General features: G+C 38.4%; 1 protein-coding gene across 1 annotated transcript in view; it reads right to left on the bottom strand.

Annotated features, from left to right (window-relative positions):
* Positions 1–23,081, bottom strand: part of pcdh1a (protocadherin 1a) — a 109,430-nt gene that overhangs the window by 19,055 nt on the left and 67,294 nt on the right. Inside the window, exon 4 of the mRNA XM_077505467.1 lies at positions 9,410–9,629. Within this exon, the coding sequence (XP_077361593.1) occupies positions 9,410–9,629 (220 nt within the window). The remainder of the gene's footprint in view (positions 1–9,409; positions 9,630–23,081) is intronic.

Here is a 23,081-nt window from a genome sequence, read left to right as displayed (position 1 = left end):
GCATGGCGGGATGACCCCTTGGGGCTTTTCTCTATAATGCCTGCCTGGACTGCTTGACAAACTGAGGTTGAACGGGGCCCCCCCTCACTAAGCATTGTCTCCGAGATGCACAACACTACCTCGTCCGCAAATCACATATGCAGTGAAAAGGACCACACCTCATGAGAACTGGCTGGGCTCGAACTCACAGCAGAAAAATCATCACCTGTTACAAATATAGCCAAATGTATTATTTACAATCATTATGTATAATAATTAGGGATGTTCGATACCACTTTTTTTTCAGACCGATACCGATACTCAGACCCTCAGTACTCACCGATACCGATACCAACTACCGATACCAGTAGTACATTTTGACAAATAAAAAAATCACTAAAAGATATTTTTAAACAAATATATTTCCTTTAATTTTGACCAAAAAAAACAGCACAGTCACTCTTCAATAGTTTTAACGCTCAAAATAAAACACAAAAATGCTCTTTTAGTTTAAGATTCACAATTTTGATTTCCAAGCCGGTGAAGTTTTGGTGAAAAACTGCTGCAAGCTAGCTAGCGCCACTTACAGGCAAGGAGGACTGACTTAAAACGTCTTCCCCCTCTGCCATCGGTCGCTTGTACTCGTCTGTGTCACGAGTACTCGAGTACTTGAAAAAAGGCTGGTATCGGCCCAATACCGATACCTGGTATCGGTACTCGCCCATCCCTAATAATAATCATTTCGTTATTAAGCCATTCAAAGAGCAGCAAAAGCTATGAGAGTAGCTCATCAATAACTGTATGCCATTTATCACGCACAAATAAGTATTTTCATGATTTAATTTTTGTCCTTTTCAAAGTGTGACTCAGCTGTAGGAGAGAGCAACACCCTAGCGCCACTGATGAGCGTGTCTTAAGCTTTTTAGGGATACTCAGGCACCACTCGCTAATTTTCGAAGCTTAGTGCGAAACCCAGAAATTTTGAACAACACTGTGGCGTTCAATTCAGCTGGAGCTTAATGTCTGCTGTACTTTTCTTTTTGACAGTTATTCAGTACACTAATCAGTTTTCATCAATTACCAATGTTATTCACGAGTGGGTTAACGGCGGTGTATATCTACATTTAACTCATTCACTGCCAGTCCAGAAAAAAAAAAAATGAATCTTTGACGTCTAAAGCCGTCTATGGCAGTGAATGTGTTTTAAGTGTAGGGGGCTTCAACTCTGCGATTCCTTAATAAATTATGCTGATGTTTTTTTGTTGTTTTACCCCTTTCTTTCTCTGTTATTTTTAAAACAGCATTACATTAATGCATTATACATATTTTATCAATGTTTTCTCTCAAACTTCAGAGTAGGTGGAATAAAACCTCAACAACTTTCAGGTTTTTATTACAGAAAAAAATATGATCATCACTATTGTTATTCATGTCAGCAGGACACAATGATGAAACTACAGCGAAATCACTTTAATGCGCAAAAGAAGGTGAAATGAAATTGGAGGGGGTAGATTTATTGAGATAATGGGGTTTCTATTCCGGCTCCTTCTAGATTTCACATGCGGCTGCAATCTCCGCTACTCTATTAGATGTCAGCTCATATTTAAAATCAGCCAATTTTATCATTTGATTCAGTTAATAGCCCGTGTCTCATATTACCCCATTCAAAAGGTTTGGCCTTTCTGCGGTTGTTTGATAATTATGTTTATCTACAGTCAGGACCAAATTTTCAGTGTGTAGTCGCACTGTTTATGATCACACAAACAAGAGCCTTTTTTTTTTAAAATAAATGTACATGATGATGCCTCCTTCCACCATTGGTTCAATTTCACATCCAGATGTCATGTTACTTAAAGTGGTAAAATCGGGTGATGATAAACCATTGTCTATCTGTGGTGTCAAAGCCTAATCCAGGTTAGAAAGTTTAATTCTGCTCCAGTTAGGTTCTTCCAGTGACCTATTTGCTCCGCAATAAAATTGCAAACAAGTAGGGGGGGGGGGGGGGGGGGGGTAACAAACAGCAGCAACACAATGCGTGTGCAAGAATGATCTCAGAATTATAGACATATTACTCAAGACAACTCGCTGCAGGGGACCACTTGATGGGGCTTTTTTTTTTTTTTTTTTTTGCCACAGATGCCTCCTACAAACAAAAAAAAAAAAAAAAAAATTCCACGACTTGTCCTTTCTGCTAGCAAATCCAGCACTTAGTACAGACAGGCATAGTCCACTTCAGTTTTAACTAGAAAAACGACACAGCACCTGTACGAGGACACCTGCACCTGTGCATTAGTGTAATATTATGTCAGCAGGCAGAGACCCAAGCTGTGACTCACAGGCCAAAAAGCCCCATTAGGGTGACATCCGCTCACTGGCACATTGTCTTCCTCCAGAACTCTTTAAGCACTGCACATGCTTTGCTCGTTATTTTTCGTATAAACATAGAACAGATTGTTGCCAGGAAGAGGCAATAAAGGCTGAAAAGGTTGATCCCTGCATGATACTGGTATGGCAGTCATTAAAAACAGAAGAAATCCCTGACAGGGGTTCAAAAAGAACAAACATTTGACACTACATGCATCCTCTGAGAGATCTAAGGCTGGAAAATCAGACAGCATTTCTAAAGAACCTCATTATCATGCAAATGGCATTCATGCCATTTAATCTCACCCTATTTGGTATCCCACGTGGCAATGAGTCCGCACAGAGGAAGTGACAGTGAGACCGCACGCGAGGCAAGCGTCCATATCAAAATTCCTCAACTGTGGACACAATATATATATATATATATATATATATATATGTATTGGTCTTTTGTTTTTTTTAACTCATTCAGTGCCATTGACGGCTATACACGTCAAAGATCCAATTTTACTGGGCTGGCAGTGAATGAGTTAATGGTTATAAAAAATAATCACTTCAGAGCTCTAATTTTTGTTAAAAAAAAAATAATCAAAGTATATGTACTCTTACACCCCCTTGTGGTGGTTTTACAGGAAATATTAATTAGAAGCAGAAAATTGCTATTAACTTCATGCAATTTTAAGGTAAAATATTATTTTGGGATCTATGTCTTCATTTAAAATGATCTGTTATTGTTTTATGGAGGAAATTTATTTAAAAAAAAATCAAATTTTGAAAGTAATTAACTGATTAAAATAAGAGGAGGATGAGCGAATGTGCAGTGGATCAAAAAATGTTCAAGATGTGCTTATAAATGTAGAAAGAATGAACACATAACAGGTGTTCTTCAAAAAATATTGAAAAATCCTTTTTGATTAGGTGATTAATCAAAATTCTAAGACGTGATTAACTCTTTCAGTGCCATTGACGGCTATACACGTCAAAGATCCATTTTTACTGGGCTGGCAGTGAATGAGTTTAGAGTGTCGTAACCGCTGATCACCAAGAAAGTTGTTATCAAAGGTGGACACTTCTGTCTCTCGTCTCTTCCAGTCATTGACGGATGCCCGTTTTTTTTTTGTTTTTTTTTGGCGAGGAAATGTGAGCATCCGTCAATGATGGGAAGAGACGAGCAGAGATGGGCACAAGTCTCTCAGGCCAAGTCCAAGTCTAGTCTCGTCTTTCACCCGCAAGTCCAAGTTTTTTAAGTTCTAAGTCCAAGTCAAGTCGCAAGTCTCTGACCCACGAGTCCAAGTATTTAGGTTCTAAGTCCAAGTCAAGTTTCAAGTCTCTGAACACGAGTCCAAGTCAAATCCAAGTCCCAGACCATAAGCTGGATAGTCTTTAAAAGCAAAATCTATCACAAATGGCAGCACTGCAGCAGCCTGTTGCTCTGAGTTTGCCATGCTGGTGATTGTTTGTTCCTTGTAGCCACATTTGTCTACTCTATGCCATTAACATCGGACTTTGGTGCACGTAAAGGTAGGGAGAGGGACGACGTATGAGCCAGCACACACATTTGAAGTGCGTTGAGAAAATGAAAGCAAGCCACACCATACAGACTCATAATGTTCAAGAGTCCCAACGGATAGTCCGGGTCAAGTCTCGAGTCTTGAGTGGACGAGTCGGAAGGTCAGTTACAAGTTTCAAACATTAACGACTTAAGTCTCTCACATCTCTGGTTGTTCTTCATTTGTTTGGAGTAGGCATGACAGAATCGCCGGTCAAATTAATGCCCCACGAACAGAGTAAGCTCAATGACAATTTGCTTATTGTTATTGGTCATTATCAATAAAACATTTTTTTTTTAAACAGTTCTTAATTATCAGCTAATCTCATGCTAAAATCATGTCATCGTGACAATTACTGTCCTTTTTGGACAATTAGCGTCCAAGAAATGTCAAATGTCATGTTTAGATTAAAAAAGAAATCCTATGTTATGTGCAGCTTCTAAACCACATTTGTCACTTCTTCACGATCTACTCAAAGGACAGTCAATGGTCTGTTCAACATCAATCGTATCAGTTTGAAGGTTGGCCAGATCCCGCTGGCGTGTTCCAAGAACGCAGTTGGTTTGAAAAGGTAAGAGAAACACTCGGATTAAAACTAATTAAAACTGACTGATATTTTATAGAGTGGAATGTATAATCACAGATTTACCGTATCTCTCAGATTTTCCACGCACAAACATGACATACCATGCAGTACGTATTAAAGCAATCCTGGTAGGAGAACAATTTCAAAGTATCTGTTCATTAATCAATATGCAGTGTCTTGAATGAGGATGGACAGATTGGAAAGAATAAAAAAAAATGAGTCATAGACAAACCATTCTCCTTGACGACAATCAAACGCGCACACGGCTGGATGTCTGATGGCTTTCAAAGCTAATTGTTTAAACATAACTACCGATTGTCTCAATGATTATAATGCGAGTCCCGGGAAAGTAGCACCGCAATCAAAATGGTATGGCGATTCGGGGGAGTGCTATGACAACCTCCGACACCTAATATAAATTCACTCACTCCAAAAGTATTCAAACAGTGAGTGATTATTGTTGTACAGCACTGAAAACATTTGTGTTTGTCACCAATCGATGAGTTGTGTAACATTCTCTTTTTTTTTTATCTCAGGCTAAAAAGCCCGAGTGGACTTCTCAAGTTTAACAGAATCGCTCACTATCGGTGTCTTCAAATGGGTTCAGGGACTACCGCCATGATAAGTCAACATCCTCGTTGAGGCCCCAGCTCAGGTTGGTTGCGTCAACAATGGAGGCCCACTCGGGCTTCGTGTCCCCTGTCTTCTGCCCAAAATGGGAGCTTGAACTCCTTCTGACAGGGGGGAGTATGACAGATGTTCTCGTCAGACCCCAACAAGACGTTTGGGTCCGGCAGGGCTGACCGACATCCGCCCCTAACATTGGAGCCAACGCATTACCAGGTGGTGATCCGTTGACAGCTCCAAACTAGTGATAGACCGATATGTTTTTTTTCAAGGCCGATACCGATACAGATTATTAGTGGTGAAGGAGGCCGATAACCGATATTTCAAGCCGATATTCATTTGCAGTATAATAGGAAAAAAAAAAAACTTTTTCTTTTAAACTATATTGACAGATTTGTTAAAAAAATTATAACAAAAATTGCAGTGTGCTTCCAGGGTCATTAGCATGTGTTAAGCTAAATTAAAATTAGTAAATAAATAAAACATAAAAGGCTAGTAAATAGATCCCTAAAGATTTCTACTGTAAATGTTTTCTAAAATTTCAACATAATTTCTTGATTATTATTATTTATTTTTTTAATAAAAATTGTAGGGAGTTCCTATTTTTATATAAAGTGGAAATTGAAATCAATCCATAAATGAAAAGTTCCCTGCATCTCACTGAGTGACAAATGCATGTGAATGTCGCTCATTTTGGGTTTTTGTTAGGGTTCATGAAACGTTTCAAAAGCTCTTTGCAGTGAAAAATTGTCTGAATATGTTCCAAAAGTGTTTACGACAAGTAAAAACTGTCTGTGAACGTCTTACAATTACTGATGAAAACCCCAAATTCGCTACGTTCGTAAGTATTTACCGCTCAGTGAGATACCAGCTTTATCGGACTTCAGATTCAAAAAATGGCCGATGCCGATATTTGCCAAAATGCCAAATGTCGGCACCGATTATCGGCTGGGCCGATTATCGGTCTATCCCTATTCCAAACCCTCTTCGCCCAAATGTCCAAGACATGCAGCCACAATTAAGTCTCACCACATGGAACTGTGACCTTGGGTGACCTACTGACAAGTGCACATATGGACATCCTTATGCTTGGTGTTCTTGATGGGCAATCCATGAGGAACTCAGAAGTGCGGTAAGAAAGAACCCAAAAACCCTTCAAGTCTGCGCTCTATTTTCGTCAGCGGTGATCTGTGATCAACTTTACATCACCCGCTTGCATTTCCTTATAACCATATTTCGTGCACTCCCGCACGGACTAGTGCAAATCTATTTCTTCTTCCACAATGTCAAAGACCGAGTGCCTCTCCTGTACTGAATATAAACCGAATGAATGGAGCTTTTTCCATTGTCCTGGAAGTATGCCGGCTGTGTTCAAACCCGAGCCGGTGCAAATATGTCTTTCAACAGTCGCCCATCGACATCTTTGAAAATAGGGCCCTCTGAGTTGCTGTTTGATGCTGTTTCACAATAATAATAAAAAATGAATAGAGGATACTCTAATCTAATACTTTTAATACGGGGCCAAAGGCACTCTATAAATAGACTCCTGTTAAAGTTCAACTTGTATAACTGAATAGTCATACCTGTCGATATTAGCAGGGATCAGAGATGCAAAGGGGTAGAGTCTGAGGTTCACACTGCGTTTGATTTTACTTTAATAGAGTGACACATCATGCTCCCCGCCTCATTTTATGCCTGCCAGTCATTTCGACTGTGATGAACACAACCCTGCACCAGTGCAGCCTGTCACTCTGTCACTCAAATGCTTAAAAAGAACTTCATGTCACTATTCAGGTGGAGCTGGGGAGAATTTCAGCTGTCTCTTTTGATTTTTCTGTCTAAACCTTCCTTTTATCTGGGCTCTAGGTTATCTCCCTGAAGTTGGAATCACATTTAGGTCTATCCTTGGTTAGCGGTTCATCATCGCATCTCCCTGTCCTATGTGTATGCCCGATGGGTTTGCGTGTCAGAGACTCTTAGTCCCCACTTCCTGTCACAATCTAACATCTCCCACATCTTGTGTGCATCTTTTCATTCTGTAACGGCTCCATCTCCATTCACAGTCAGGCTCTCCTGCTGCTGACAACAAAGACTGCCCTGTCTGACTAAAACCTGCATTCTGCAGATGGGCAAAACAGGAGCAAAAATGGAAACTTAAAAACAAAAAGACATCATTAGGTTGTGCACACAGTATACCAACATACCAACATTATATACCGTAAATGAAATTTATATCGCGATAGTTATACCATTTTATATATATATATATATATATATATATACATATATATATATATACACCGTATATATATTTATACACCGTATATATATTTATACACCGTATATATATATATACCGTATATATACCATGTGTGTGTATATATATATATATATATATATATATATATATATATATATATATATATACACCGTATATATATTTATACACCGTATATATATTTGTACACCGTATATATATATATATATATATATATATATATATATATATACACCGTATATATACCATGTGTGTATATATATATATATATATATATATATATATATATATATATATATATATATATATATATATATATATAAAATGGTATAACTATCGCGATATAAATTTCATTTGAATATCAACTGCACTGATAAAGTCTCAATACCGTGATGCGTTTCGAAATGTAGTCAAGTGCGCTCTGCTCAACTTCAACCGTTTGGAAATTTAGAGTGTTGTTGAAATGTGCCGTTCAGTTATTCTCCAAAATATGGGAGCTCCCGAAATGCCCTCTGGCTACTATGATTGGGGACATGGGGCACCAGTGTGGCAGGCCGGACAAGATGGAAGCTGTACAAGCAAGGTGCAAGGGTTGTGTGCTGATGGGGGATTTGTCAACAAAACGTTTTTGAAGAAAAGGATCCCTCTTAGAATAGAAGAGTAGAGTAGGAGAATTAGATTGAATTGAACGTATTCATTAAAAACATGCATGTGTCACTTGCACGATTGTTTGGATTTATTACATACAGTCTATAAGATTAATGTGAAGATGCTGCTTTTGCTAAAACAAAATATTCAAATCAATTGTATATTGTTTTTAAGATAATTTATTTGATAATTTTCTCAATTACTTACAATTTTAGAAGTACTTATGTGCTTTTCTGCCAGGTCATTTGATGAATAATTATTTTTACCAAAACCATTTAATAAAGAGCAATTTTGTTGAATTCATTCATATTTAATTTGATTAATTTTCGTGTTAATTATTTATTTCTTTATTCATTATTATTGACATTTCTCTCATTACTTTGTTTTGAATGTAATGGTGGCTAGTTCAAGTAAAATTTAAGTGCCCCTTTTGGAGGTTTAGTCTTTTACATAGAAATTAAGTATGCGAAGGAACAAAACACATTAATATTTTTAGGTAATAAATAAATACATAAATAATTAAATACACCACATATCAAATAGGTATTAAAAAAAATGTCAAAACAGTAAATGGTGTCATATTGAATTCAAATTGTCTTGTATCACCCATTACTAGAGGTGACCATGTTTTTTTTCGTTGAAACTATACATTACCACAAATAAAAATGGAAATGAAAAATGGTCTAGTGGTCTGGTAAGATACAACCACGTAAAAATGTCTGTTCTGCGGAGGCAGTCCAATGTAAAAGCTATAATAAACCAGAAGCACATTAGGTGAATCAGTGTGTTACAAATAATGTTGGACAGCTTAAGGCCACAGTCAGTTCACAGAATGGCAGTTAAAGCTTTGACTATGACTTTCTTTCAATATAGACAGATATGATACTGAACTTTTTTCTCTCTTTTAGGGGAACAAATGTGGATTTGGGGGTCCAAGAATCAAGGGGTGATTGATTGTGAGCCACAGTATCATCTGCACAGATGTCATGGTTTGAATTCATTTAGAGGGCAAATGCTCCATGATTTGGCTTTTTAATTAGCAGTCTCGTGAAAGAGGGTCATTATGATGCCCGACAGAGGGCCTGCTCATGAAGGGGACAGAGACATGGCCAACTCCAAATTTGATACCATGCACAAACACGGGATCGCCCACACGAGCAACAAAGCCGCTTGAAAACATTTTAACAATTCATGAGGATCTTCGACAAAAAATGGCGCCTTAACACCGAGTGTGCCAAAACATTTCAACTCTTCAATTTTCTGGGGTGCAAAAACACAAACCTCACACAAATGCCTTCAAAACATACACAAGCAAAACCCCTAATGGCGGCATTTGCATTTCAATACATATTCATAGGAGAAAGAATATCCATGTACCGTTTTCAGGGTGTTCGCTCTCTCCAATGCTGCCATCTGGAGTGGTTCGCTCGTAATGGTCTTCAGGCAGGGTCAAGGGTCCGATGCGAGGGCCAGACGATGACTTGCTGCTGGGTGTCTCTGATTCTTCCAAACCGCTGTCATAGTAACTATGCTGTGAGGCGTCCTGCAGGTCCTGCACGGGGTTGGTGGTAGAGAAGGTCACTCGCCGATGGGGATGCTACAAAACAGAGACAATACAGTAGACACATGATTTTTTTTTTTTTTTTTTTTTTCACAGCTACGCTTATCCTTTTGTTTGTGTGCTCCGCTGAGAGACACAACAGGTTGTATGCTTGGAGTTACAGATGAAATACAGTGTACAGAGAAAAGTATTGGTACACGTCGCTATTGCACCTACAGGAGCTGAAAACGGAAGACAATATCAAGTTGTTGTACCCCTGGCAGCTATAACAGCTCCTGTTCATCTGAGATGACTTTCCGCAACATTTTCCAAGTTGAAACTAAGAGGTCTGTCTCAACTTGTGATTGATTAGTTAATTTAGCAAACTGAAGGAGTGCGTCGCGATATCTTTGACCACATGATGTATTTGGAAATATTGCTGAATGTTACTCTTTCGAGGGAATTATGCTTTATTAGATTGAAACGGTATATTAACTCATTCACTCCCAGCCATTTTCACAGAAGCAACCCCCTTCACTCCCGGCTGTTTTACTGGATTTTGACTGATTTTGCAAAGCCCACAGAATATTGTACTCTATTGCTATAAAAACATGGACCCTACCAAAAGAAAGATACGAGTTTCTTCTTTCATCAGGAAATTAATGTATGTTTGTATCTGTTTCCGTTTTGCAGCAATTGGCATATAGCTAAGTTTCACCATTATTCACATTCCTGGTGAAAACAATAACAAAAAGACAACATGGCCTTGGCTGATCTCTTATACTCTACTGCCACCTACTGGCCGTTTTTTGCAATAACTACCATTACTTTATGCTACCTTTTCATGTCAGAAGCAGCATCAAAGCCTTCTGTATGCTCTAGCATAAAAAAATAAAAATAAAAAAATAAATAAACGTATAAATATATTTTTGGTAGTGCAGGACAAAGTACTAAAAAACGTATTTATACGGTTTTGGGTTTGAATGAGTTAAAGGCCATGGTCTGTTCTAGCGTATGAACAGTAGCAGAAATTGAGATAATTGGCATACATTATAAAATGGAAATTACTATATAAGATGTGAACGTCTTTGTATTTAATTGCTCTGTGTGATGTTTCCATTTTCAATGTGCAACTAGAACATGTTGAGAGGGACTCTTACACTAACTCATGCACGACGCAAACCTACCCCTTTTCACAATACTCCGGACAAAGCTTTGTGACATTAAAGGGTTAGTCAGTGGGTAGCTTATTTTCTACTCCCAAACATTCCACTACTTCTACCAACATCGCATGGGCTTCATCTATTTTTCTTATTTCCATTCTTATTTTTTGATCTCAGGCAAGTCTCATGACTGTATCCTGCACAGTTTGGATGATATTGTGTAATGAGGACAATGGTTACGCTGACAATGTTATAAACTGCCGCTTGCTGCCAAACGGCAAAATTTGGATAGGTCACGGCAATACCCAGACAAAAATGTTCTCTGATTGGTATCAGAAATCTTCAAAATGTGGGTTAAATCCTCTATGAAGCTTTTAACCTGTCCATGCAAATGCACCGTAAATTGACTGTACGTACATACGGAGCCAATGTCAGCTGGGCATAATCACAATACACTAATCAATGTCCACCCCAACTACACAAGTGATGGGGAAAAAAAAAACGCCATCAACAACATCTGTGACAACAAAACAACAGTCAAAGTGTAGAACATTACAGAAGGAAAACAATGCAGATGGCAGGCTCGTGGCGTTATGCCAAGGCAGATTGCAGTCTGTCAAAATCACAATCACATTTTCTCTAAGAATGCGAAAGCAGACAATTGCATGCACACAAAAAGTTGGGTCTGGAGTTGCTACCCACTCATACGACTCTATTTTTTTTTTTTAAATAGGCACACTTGCACTTGACCTAAAAACTGGCACATCTTCATTTTCATGCCGGAGAAAATCTAGTTCACGTTTGGAATATGGAAGACCGCACTGTGCCTTGCTAGGACCTCTGGCAAACTGAGTACGTTTTATATTCTCAGACAGAAACTAGATGAGACTTAGACCAGGTGAAAGCAAGGTCTAAGTTGTGGTGCAGAGCAATTTTGGTGGATTTGATCCAGGCGCAGGAAGACAGATTCTGCATTCCACTGATATGTGGTGGATGCCACTGTATTTCATAAATAAATGTCATGGAACCCTCTCAAACACGAGTTTCCAGGTGCCCACTTTGTAGCGGCCAACTTTACATCATCCTCAAGTAGGGATCTTGCAGGTACTCGTAAACGTACTTTTTTGTGCTCCAATCTCCTTCCCGAACAGCAGCAAGTCCGTTAATGCCATTGTCAATTGACATTAGGTAAGCAGAGCTGCAATGTTAGCATGTATAAGACCAATGTTAGCAATCTGATAGCCGGCACATGTAAAAATATGAGTTGTCGACGCATGATCGGGGATATTTGTGTTTGACGGTGTACGGAGCCACACACTAACTGACATAATTCAGCGGCTGATGAAATGGTGCATCCACGAGTGAATATTCACTCAAAAATGTATGGAGGATTTCTGTATGGGAGGAGTTATGATTACATTGGACAGTGGTGGTTTCGCACATGTGATTAATTTGCAAACTGGATACTGCTCGGTGAACATTTCCTGATCTGAAAGGAGTCTTACAGTCGACCCACGGACCAGAAAAAGGGGCCACATTTGGTGATAACTGATGTTATGAAAAATTACCGTAATTGCCGGACTATAAGCCGCGACTTTTTTTTCACACGCTTTCAACACTGCGGCTTATAAAATGATGCGGCTTATATATGGATTTTTTTCTGACAGCCGCAAGGGGAGCTTGAGCAGAAAAGTTTGTGAGACAGTTGCAATATATGTGTTGAGGAAGACGCAAGTTTAATGCAACTTGGCTCTTTGTGCATGACTGAAATGAGCATAAACAGACCCTCGTCATGTAAAATACAAGAAGTCTCAGTCTGAGTGACTTTTACCGGCATGTTAACCAGCCCTGTTAGTTACTACCGTATTACCGTACCGTACCGTACCGTACTATCGTATTGCTGCCGTGTTACTGCCGCATCACGGTGACTGTTTGGAAAGAAAAGCTAAGGTATATTATTCAACCTTTGAAAACTCTTTCTGTGTACCATATTTCTTTGTAAATATCTCATGTTTAATGTGGGCACATGCGGTTTATAGTCAGGTGCGGCTTATAGTCCAGCAATTACAGTAGTCGCTAAGTTTTAAAGTTGCTTAAATTTTTTTGAATCCAAGTAACTTTAAGTGTGGTAAGTGAAGGCTAAGTTAGTTGTAATTATTTATGCTTTGTGTACGGATGCATCATTTCAAATGTTATTAGTCTATTTATGTTATTATTGATTTATTCTTCTGCTCAAAACAGCAATAATTCTTATATTATTTGTGTTACATCCATGTTTTAAAAAAAAAAAAATTATGTCTTGCTAATTTAAAACGTATTCCGAGGCCAGTGATCAGCCCACAAACCCCAATGGCATTCTAAATCCCCATATTAGCATACTTATCCACAGATTTTGAAGTTTAACAAAGCAGAAAAGGCAGGAAATATGACTGTGATTTAGCGGAAAATTAATCCTTAAGGTGTCTGTGCTAGGAAAAAAAAAACGAATAAAAAGGAGCATGGCAATTATACTTTGTGACAGTCACTATTTCCTCGTTACATGCTGATGAGATTTGATGAAAGAATAAAAGACCACATGCATGAATGCAAGTACCGATGGAATCTTGAAATCAATGGCTTGAGGAGGAAGGGGGCGGCAAATAATAAATCATTCAGGATCACACCCTTTATCAAATTGAATGGATTGTAAATACAGTTAGGGGACCATTAAATTCTTTCTTCTAAAGATCAGATTACTAATGTCGACTTTACCGCCAATCGACAACAGAAAGATGACTCTGTACGCCGCACGTGTAATCGAACTCCCCGCCCCCGCACGTGCATCTCCTGCAAAAGTCGGGAAAGCACTGAGACAGCAGAACAGGTCTGCCTGGGCTGGACCCGCCAGCCTGGATCGATACTGTGGGTCTCTGCTTTCCACCGTGTAAAAACCACTTTTTCTGGCAAACACAAACCCTGCTGGAAATCACGCAAATCATCATCCTTTTAGTGCATACGTGCCAGATATGGAGAAAATGCTTTTAGAGTGTCGGTAAGTGCTACGAACACTGGGTCCTTTATGTAGTTAAAGGGCTTCAAAATGTTTTCTGTTCATCTCCGGCTATCTCTATGGGTTGTTTTTTTTCCTGCGTTGTGCCGCCGCATCTCCTCATCTTTCATCTGATTTGAGTTTTAGTGTGCATCATATTTTTTTCTGCAAGTAGTGCTGCTACGTCCATACATCAAATCCAGTATGCAATATAAAACTGTCTTCGGTATATCCGTTATAGTTTAATGGAAACGAAGGTGGGCTTCCAAATAGAAGTGAACGATTCTTGACCAAACAATGGCTCCTTATAGTCCTTATGATTTGTATGCATGGTGCAACATCAAGACAAGGGAGCAGGGGTTCATATGGACCGATAAGAATAAACCATTTGTATCTCTTCAATTAACTCTTTTACTGCCAAACGTTATCCAAAAAGACAACCCCTATAGAGTGAGCGCCGATTTCGAGCATTTTTACTCATCTTTCAATTCAAACAGAATATTGGGCACTATGACTATGTAAACATGGTGGATTCCATATGAAGGACTGGATTCCATTCTCTCATTAGGAAAGAAAAGTATGATTCTACCTTATTCTTAAGTAATTACCATTTTAAAATGGGCAGTTTGAGTGACACCGAGCTATAATGGAAAAAAATGAGACAAAAAGCTTTTTGTGAAATGATACATTTTCTGCACAACAGTGACTTTGACACTAATATTTTTTTTGTTTAGTGACGCTCTGTGAATAAGATTTAACGTGACAAATGCTTTATTCATTTGCGATATCTTTGAAAACGCATCTCCTAAGATCCGCCATGTTTTCATGTAATTTGATTTACGGGAGACCATTGTCAAGAGATACAATGCTGCCATCTACTGGCCATAGTTAGGTTTTGTTTTTTTTCTTTTTTTCCAACTTATTCATGAAACCAGAGCTGCACAAGATGTTGTGGTGCCCATTGGGAAAACAAAAAACAAAAACACAGTTGACGTCAATTTACGTTATTGGCAGAACTCGTTGTGATTTCCGTTTACGTTAATTACCCTTCTTGGCAGGATAAGAGTTAAATGTGCCCGTTAAAGCGAGTATAGCTGAAAAGCCACAATTTCTAACAAAATCCCTTGTCAGTGCTTGAGCAAAGTGTTTTAAAACCGTATCTCTGAAAGAAGAATCACCAATGTTGCAACAGATACCCTAAAAAGTAACTTTAATGATTACTTCACAAAGTAGCTTAGTTACTTCATCGATAACTTGATTGTAAAAGTAACACATTTACATGTCATTTTTTTTACATACCCTTTAATGTCTTTTTTTTTTTATCTAACACAAAGAACACAAATCTCTTTGACTCTTCCTCCATTGCTGTTTATCGACACATGAGTAAATCAATAGGCTGAAAACGATGAGGTCACACCCTCAGACGGTAATGTGATTTTGAATACTCCCACAATGCCTTTCACCATGATGAAGCTGTAAATATCACACTTCCCCTCACATACATGTTCTATATAGTTTGTTTTGTTTTGTTTCATGACTAGTGAGTACTATAGTGTTAGGAATAAGATTAATTTTACATTAAAACACACTGTCAATATAACAGACCATAATTCTACCAAAATGTTGTCATGTTTTGTGATACTTAATCAAACATCCCGTGCAGCTGCCCTAGCAATCTGCACTATATTTCAGTGGCGCATTCTTAATATGATGCTACGGCTCAGTGACTATTTAAATGTGAATGTAGCATTTAGTTGTTCAAATATGGGTTCTTACTTAAACTTATCCTCAAGGCTTCACTCCAAAGAGTCAGCATGTTTCCAGGGTATGATAACTAGCAAAGGCTGCCGAGATGGGAAATAGATTCTCTTTTTAGACTGAGCGCAAATCCTTTGCCAGGCCTCGGGGCTGCAGGGATGTGGCAAGACAGAAGGATTGGAAGGGAAGGCCGGTCAGGAGTGGAGAGTTGGTCAGGCAGACAAAGACAACACTTTGGCTGGAGGGGACAAGCAGAAGGATTGGATTCTGGGAGACTGGAGGCGGTCGTAGGGGATTGTTTAGCCATTGTGGCTAGCTATGGGACTAAGAATGAAAGAAGGAACATTTATGATGACAACTAGACTGTCCTCTAAAAGTATTGGAACAGTGAGGCTAATTCCTTTATTTATGATTTGAACCCATCCCAAAATGTTTCATGATGTCAGTGACTCACGTGCCTGAAGCAAATTATTTGCAAGTAAATAAAGTCATATTCACTTGAATCAATTTTAAGTCTATCTGTTTAAATCAGTCCGGGCCTGCAAGGCGATCAGAATCACTGACCTACATTTACAACTTCAATGAAATTGTATGTTTTTTTTGTTTTTTTTATCCTCATTCTCTTGGCTGGCAAGCCTCTAGTAATATGTATGTTATAGTTTTCTTGCCCATTCAGATTTCAGCTTCTATTTCTTGCCATGTCAATATAATCTGCCGAGGGCCTTCAGAGTCAAGCGTGATGGCCCCATGACTCATACACAATATCAGCAGCATTTTATTTATTTATTTTATTTTTTTTAAGTTAATCAGATTCACCACTCTTGGCAGTTGCAAAGGCTTAGAGTGATGTTGGCATTTTTCTGTCTGGCTGGTTCAGCTAAATGGTTCTCAAGAAAAAAAAAATGGACACAGCCTGGATAGGTCGGCTGTGATTGACTGTGACCAGTCCAAAGTACTTTTCGCCTAAAGTCAGATGGAATGGGCTGGTATAGAAAATGGATGGTTGGACAATGCTATCTCTAAATTGGTAGTCAGATCAGTAAGTAAATAAAATAATATTCATTGTTTGATGTAAATTCAAACGGGAATTTGCATAATTGTTACACTACTGTTGTAGGGGAGTAAATATGCATACCTCCAATTAGCCCGAGCTTCAATTGTTTCATTGTGCACATAATATTATGATCCTAAAGCAAGGAGAAGGATGTTCTTTTCACATGGGGGCCAAAGCATATTTGAAAGTAGTAATAAACACCAATCATGCTCAGCCTCCTACGCAGTGCTCCCACAGCATTTAGAAACCTTTTTTTATTTTTTTATTTTTATTTTTTCAGGTCACAATGGCAGGAATTGTAGCCGCAGCCTTCTACTTTTCATTTTTTATTTCCACAAACACATTTGTGCCGTATTTCACAATGCAAAAAAAAAAAAAAAGAAAAAAGATACTGGCAACAATCTTTTAAATGCATTGACACTCAAGCAATTGCATATTTTCTAGTATTTGTTCACCCCAATACTCTGCATTAAAAAGCAACAACAAAGTAACATTTAAAATTATTGTAAATTGTTCTTTTTTTTCAATGATATAAAAATGGCTTATCATGTGCATTACGTCACAGGTGTCAACACCTATAGTGTTAAATTGTTTTGTCTAATCCTTGCTGTTTGATGCTCTTGTGCTGTAACACTTTCAAACATAATTCATATTAAACAAAAAAAAAAAAAAAACCCTACATCTTGCTACATTTTTTTACACATGTAAGCTGTAAAACGGTGTGTCAAGTGCTGCGGTTGAAAATAAATAAATAGAGAATCCTCTCGAGGAAGACTTCCTGATTCCATGAAAGTATGCAAAATGAGAGACACCGAAAAATGACATTCAAAGCGCATTCCGATTAAGTTTGAGATTTATCATCATTGAAAGATGTCCCTTATCACTCCATTGTGGTGGGCATTTCCACATTTACATAAAACAGTTCTATTCCTGACTACAAAAAAAAAACAAAAAAAAAACATATCAAACATTTCACCACTTACGTCTAATGTGATATCATGTGATGCATAATGATGTGGATTTAAATCGATCTTTAATTGCTATTTTTTGTGAACTTGGAAGATGAGATCAACACTTGTAGCAATGTCTACTAAGGATGGTACAATAGAGTTCACCTAGGGGTGTGCTAAAAAAAAATCGAGACGGGAATAGATTGTTGCGGACCTATTTACAATACACGTATTGATACGTAGGTGTCTGAATCAATATTGCACATTCATTTCTAAAGTTTCCCAGAAGGTCCCTGAAAACTTCTCCTTAATGTGCAGTGCACATACAATTTGACCAGGCATTGCGCTGGTTGTAAACAAGAAGCACTGATAACATTAGAAGAAGAATCATTTTTTTGCCCTCTAGCACTGAATTAAATAATTTAAATAATTTAAGTTACCGGTTATTTAAAACACAGCCAAATTGAATGTTAACCTGCCTCTTAATCCGTACCTAGTATGTATGTATTTCAGAATATAGTAGTAACAATAACAAATATGTATGATAAATTCAAATTAACACATTCATTGCCAGACCAGCATAAAAAAAAAAAAATGCATCATTTGACGTCTTTTTCCGTCAATGGCAGTGAATGAGTTAAACATGGTAAAAATCAATGAAGCAATTATAAATTGTTGATATAATGTACAGCAGGGGTATCCAAACTTTTTCCTCCGAGGGCCACATACAGAAAAATAGAAAGCTGCAAGGGCCACTTTGATTTTTTATTTTTTTTTAAGTTATTTATTAACACATTCATTGCCAGACCAGAAAAAAAAAGCATCATTTGACGTCTTTTTCCGTCAATGGCAGTGAATGAGTTAAAAGCAGAGGTAAATATATAATCGTGTAGATTTACGATTACATTGACGTATGAAAACCCACTTTCGTCAATTTTTCAGTTTCCCGTGTATCCGTCAATGACGGACACCCATTATGTTGACAACTGACGAATAACGGGAAACGGAAAAAATTGACGGACTAAACATTGCCAGGTGTGGGTTTTCATCCGTCAATCTAATCGCAAAGCTATCAATCTATTCGTCAATCTGTCAATGACGGAATGCCCATTTTGCTGACGAATGACAGACACATTGATGGACGGCCATGTTGGAGTCGTAGGACACACCAAAGGGTACTCAGTTTTACAGACTACTATCACGTCACTATTGTCAACACGTGTTGTTTCCACAACAGCAGTAATAGTTATATCTAATTGCAGTCTAGAAGAATGCCAATGAGATGATAAAATCAATTTCTGGGCCACACACTAAAAGAAACCATTCTGATGATAGGAAAGAATCTGTGCAGCGTCTGCTGATTTGCACCACTGGTCCCGAGTGGGACATCGGACCCCGGCGCTACCGTTCTTTCCCACTGCACCAACTATTCAGTCCACTTTTGAAAGCCACAGAGCTATCTGACACCACTCTACCGTCAGGTGCCCCTGTCACTCAGCCAAGCCTCACTGATTGCCAGCACCGGGCTGCCGCTACTTATGCAGATTCGAAAGCGTTTTTCATCAACTCCGTCACCTTTATATTTTCTGTAGAGTGGTCGGTGAGCTAGCCTTTTGCATTTGCATCTCTCGTGTCGATGGGACCGCTGTGGAGAGAGTCAGCAGTGTGAAGTATCTGGGAGGGCGTATTGTTGATCACCTCCACTCAACTACAAACGCCAGAGCGGTAACCAAGAAAGCACAACAGAGGCTCCATTCAGTCCATAAACTCGGGGAAAAACTGTTACGCTCAAGCACCCGAACACTCGGTTTCACTTCCTGGTTTGGATGCTGTAGCGTTAAATATAAAAATCAGCCAAGTAGAATAGTTTGGGCAGCCAGCAAAGATCCCATTCAGGGAAGACAGCATCAGCCCCAAAAGCAAGCTGAGAGAATAGTTCGACTCCTAAATTAGAAATAACTCTTACCATGTTTTATTGTGTTGTTGCTTTTGTATTATTATTGTTGCTTTCTCTTTCGAAATAAGCTGCACTATGATTAAGAAGCAGTATGTGTTTATGTATGAGTACCTTTTGTTTTTCTTGTGTATATGTTGTGGGAGCACATACGCTGTCAGAAATAGTGTTACGGGTCAGTTTCTGACCCGAAATGGTGCAACCTACACGGCGCATCGATCAACTTCAAGGATCAAGGTAGCGTTTCATCAAAAGGGGCAAGCAAGTGGGCTCACAATGTGCAATTCCTTATTTTTATTTTTTTTAAATCACCTTTTACCAGATAGTTGTGTGCTACCTTTTTAATTCACAATATAACTCACAATTCTATTCTACCGGTACATGTAAATTCTTTAAGACCGATAAGCTAATTCAAACCTTCGAAAAGGCCAAGACATGTAGTGAAACTGTAAGTTAATGTTTTTTTTTGTTTTTTTTTTAAGATAGCTCACCAAATTATACTTATACACGAGGCAATTCCAAATGCTGTTATAACCGTGTCACCCTCCCTTCCAGTTACATATTACATTTCATGTACCCTATTTTCCGCACTATAAGGCGCACCTAAAAGCCTTCAATTTTTTGAAAAGCTGACCATGCGCCTTATAATCCAGTGCGCCTTATATATGGATCATTACTGAGCCGCAACAGGTCTCGCTGTCAAGACGCTATCGGTGACCCTGCACGATCGGTGACGCGCATGCGCAGAAGATCCCGCCATCTTGGATCGCTAGCTAATGCTAATACTTTACATCAGAGAAAATAATAAAACAGCTGTTTATTCATTTTGGGAGTGAATGGAGTTGTCAGAAAGCTGGTTTGTAATCTATTAATAAAGTTTGACTGACCTATCTGACTGTTTTGTTGACGTTCCCTTTAGCGCAGCACCATCTAATGGATGCATAACGCAACCCCAGCCTCTACTTTAGCGACTATATGGAAAAAGTTTTAAAATATGTCATTCATTGAAGGTGCGCCTTATATTTGGAAAAAGTTTTAAAATATGTCATTCATTGAAGGTGCGCCTTATAGTGCGGAAAATATGGTACTTATGTTCTTGGTACTCAACATGTTAAAAAGATGGTAGCCTAATACATTTAGTCCTGTTTTTGTTTTTTTGTTTTGTCCATGTGCGCTTATTAGAATTTGAACACGTTATGCAGAGTTAAGTGATGCCCTGTATGCTGAAAACACAATTTCAGGAACATGCTCAAAGCACAACATCGTTTCATAAACTCTGAATAATAACCAACTCTGCAAGTGAAATTTGCAACTGGAAAATACAACTTCTGCAAAAAAAACAGCTTGGCAGCCATATATTTTTCTTCAAATAAAATTAAACAGGGAGCTTTGGAAGTTGGAATGTTTCGAGTGTGCATGACTTCACACAAGGGGACAGGTGGATGTATAAGATTATGAGTACGATGCTCCTCCACGAGAAGACCTATATCTTTTTTTATAGCAAAAAAAAAAAGTGATATCGTATACTCTGCTTTCACACTTTAAGATTTCAAACTGGAGAAAACCTATGTGGTCCTGTTTATCAACCTTTAGCTGCGGTATAGCAAATGTGTACTGGAGCTGGAAGCCGGCCATTTCCTCGTGAATCATCGTTATGTGTCACTCAGATATTATGAAATGGGTTTCCTGCCCATGTTAAAGGAAACGGCGGATGTCTTGGTGCCCCCCATGATATGAAAAATTCAATTTAAAAGGATGAGCGAAAGAATGGCGCGAGGCCCATTTTCATTCGTCCCACACTGAGAGATATGACAATGATGTTATATTGTGCGGAGGGAGTGATGCCAATCGTACTGCAGAGAAATTCCTTCATAATTCAATTCAATTTCTTCGAAATCCCAGCGAGCAAGCTCCTCTTCCAAAGTGAGGCGGCATGATGGAGTCAAACAGAGAGGGCTGCAGACGAAGACGGAAGAAGAGGGACCACAGATTGAGACTGAAACAAAGGTGAAAATAGCAGCCGAGTCGCAGTGACAAAGTGGAGGAGAAGTGGACAGAAATGATTTGAGCAAAGATACATTTTGACCTTTGGCACAACTGTGGAACAGCCACACTAATTACATCTTTCAAGCATCTGACAGCCATCGCAGTGCTTGAATCAGTTTTGTATAGATCGAAGAACTGGGTCACCAACAGAGATGGGAAATCCGGGTCCAGAAAGTAAAAACCCTGCCACAGTTTGGCTTGAGCTTCCAGCAGGTAAACGAGGTCATTACGAGAAGCACCTGTGGCTCAAGCCAAACTCTGGCAGTGTTTTTAACTTTCTTGACCTGGTTTTGCCATCTCTGGTCAGCAACATGGCGGTAGCCCCATGGACCACTTTGAGTAGCCTGCAGGATTGTTCTAAAAATTGCTCAGCAGTGATTGCATAAAAAATGTATAAGATAAATGTCGCATATTAGCATTTATCTGTTCCCTAATGATTCTGAACAACTATTTTTTTCCAGGTCCATATTGTGCTCCCCTTTCAAGGAGCACAGATTATTATTATTAATAATGAAATAAGTTTAAATATATAATGTATAAGGGGTAGGACTAGATCCGTTTTTAACTTCTTCCTACTCCCTTTGGAACATGTAAACTGTGATGAGTTTTTTTTTTTTTTTCTTTCTTCTTTTGTTTCTCTGCTGTTTGTTTGTATAAATCAAGATTAGGCCTTGTTTTTTTCTCTCCCTCCTTACTCGTGTTTCTTTGTTTTCCATGTAAGCAACTCAGGGCGCTAATTAGCGAACCACCAGGCTTCTTGTTTTGTCTCCCTCTGTTGGTCACTGTTATCGTTCGTGTTTCTCGGACGGGTTGTGCATGTGAAGATAAATAAATTCTTTGTGTGTTTTTACATACTTGGCCAAAAAATCTGATTCTGATTCAAATGATTGAATAGCATTACTTGTTAGCAATAACACATAATTTTATTGAAAGTCATTTGAGCACATTTGTTATTTAAGAAGAGTGTATATAATTGGTAAACCTTCACATGAATCTACTCAAGAAGTAGCTTTCATATATTATTATGAATTTTATTCTCCACACTTTTTTGCCATGTAACAACTCCCACTTAATACTTCCAATTTACATTGTTCAAATTTCAACTAGCTTAAAAAATTCACGCCTCCTGGGGTAAATAAATCGTCTGATTCCACATTACTTACCGTATTTGCACAATTTAACTTGTAATATCAACTTTCATTCATTTTCAATGGGACAGACATTGAACTTTTTCTAAGTATCACTTTCCATGCCCACTTCCACACATAAATTATCAATACCAGGTGTCTGATAGTGGCACAGTTGGTAAAGCGCATTGTCCAACCAGGAGGTTATAGTTTCATAATTTATCTCTCAATTAAATTCATAAGCATTCCACATTCATTCAAATCTTAGCATTCAGCTTTCAGCATTCCCACACAATTTCTCCAGAAATTGCACTTAGTCTAGTTGCCTACAGTGCTTCAACCGGGTTTTAGGAAGCTAATATATGCAACTTTTTTTTTAAATTAAATTGTTGCTATCATATGGATACCCTATACATTTCTCTCTTTTTT

The sequence above is a fragment of the Festucalex cinctus genome, chromosome 18 (genome assembly GCF_051991245.1).
Source record: "Festucalex cinctus isolate MCC-2025b chromosome 18, RoL_Fcin_1.0, whole genome shotgun sequence".
Taxonomy (NCBI): domain Eukaryota; kingdom Metazoa; phylum Chordata; class Actinopteri; order Syngnathiformes; family Syngnathidae; genus Festucalex; species Festucalex cinctus.
The sequence above is the reverse complement of the archived record's forward strand: the minus strand, read 5'-3'. Positions and strand labels throughout refer to the sequence as shown.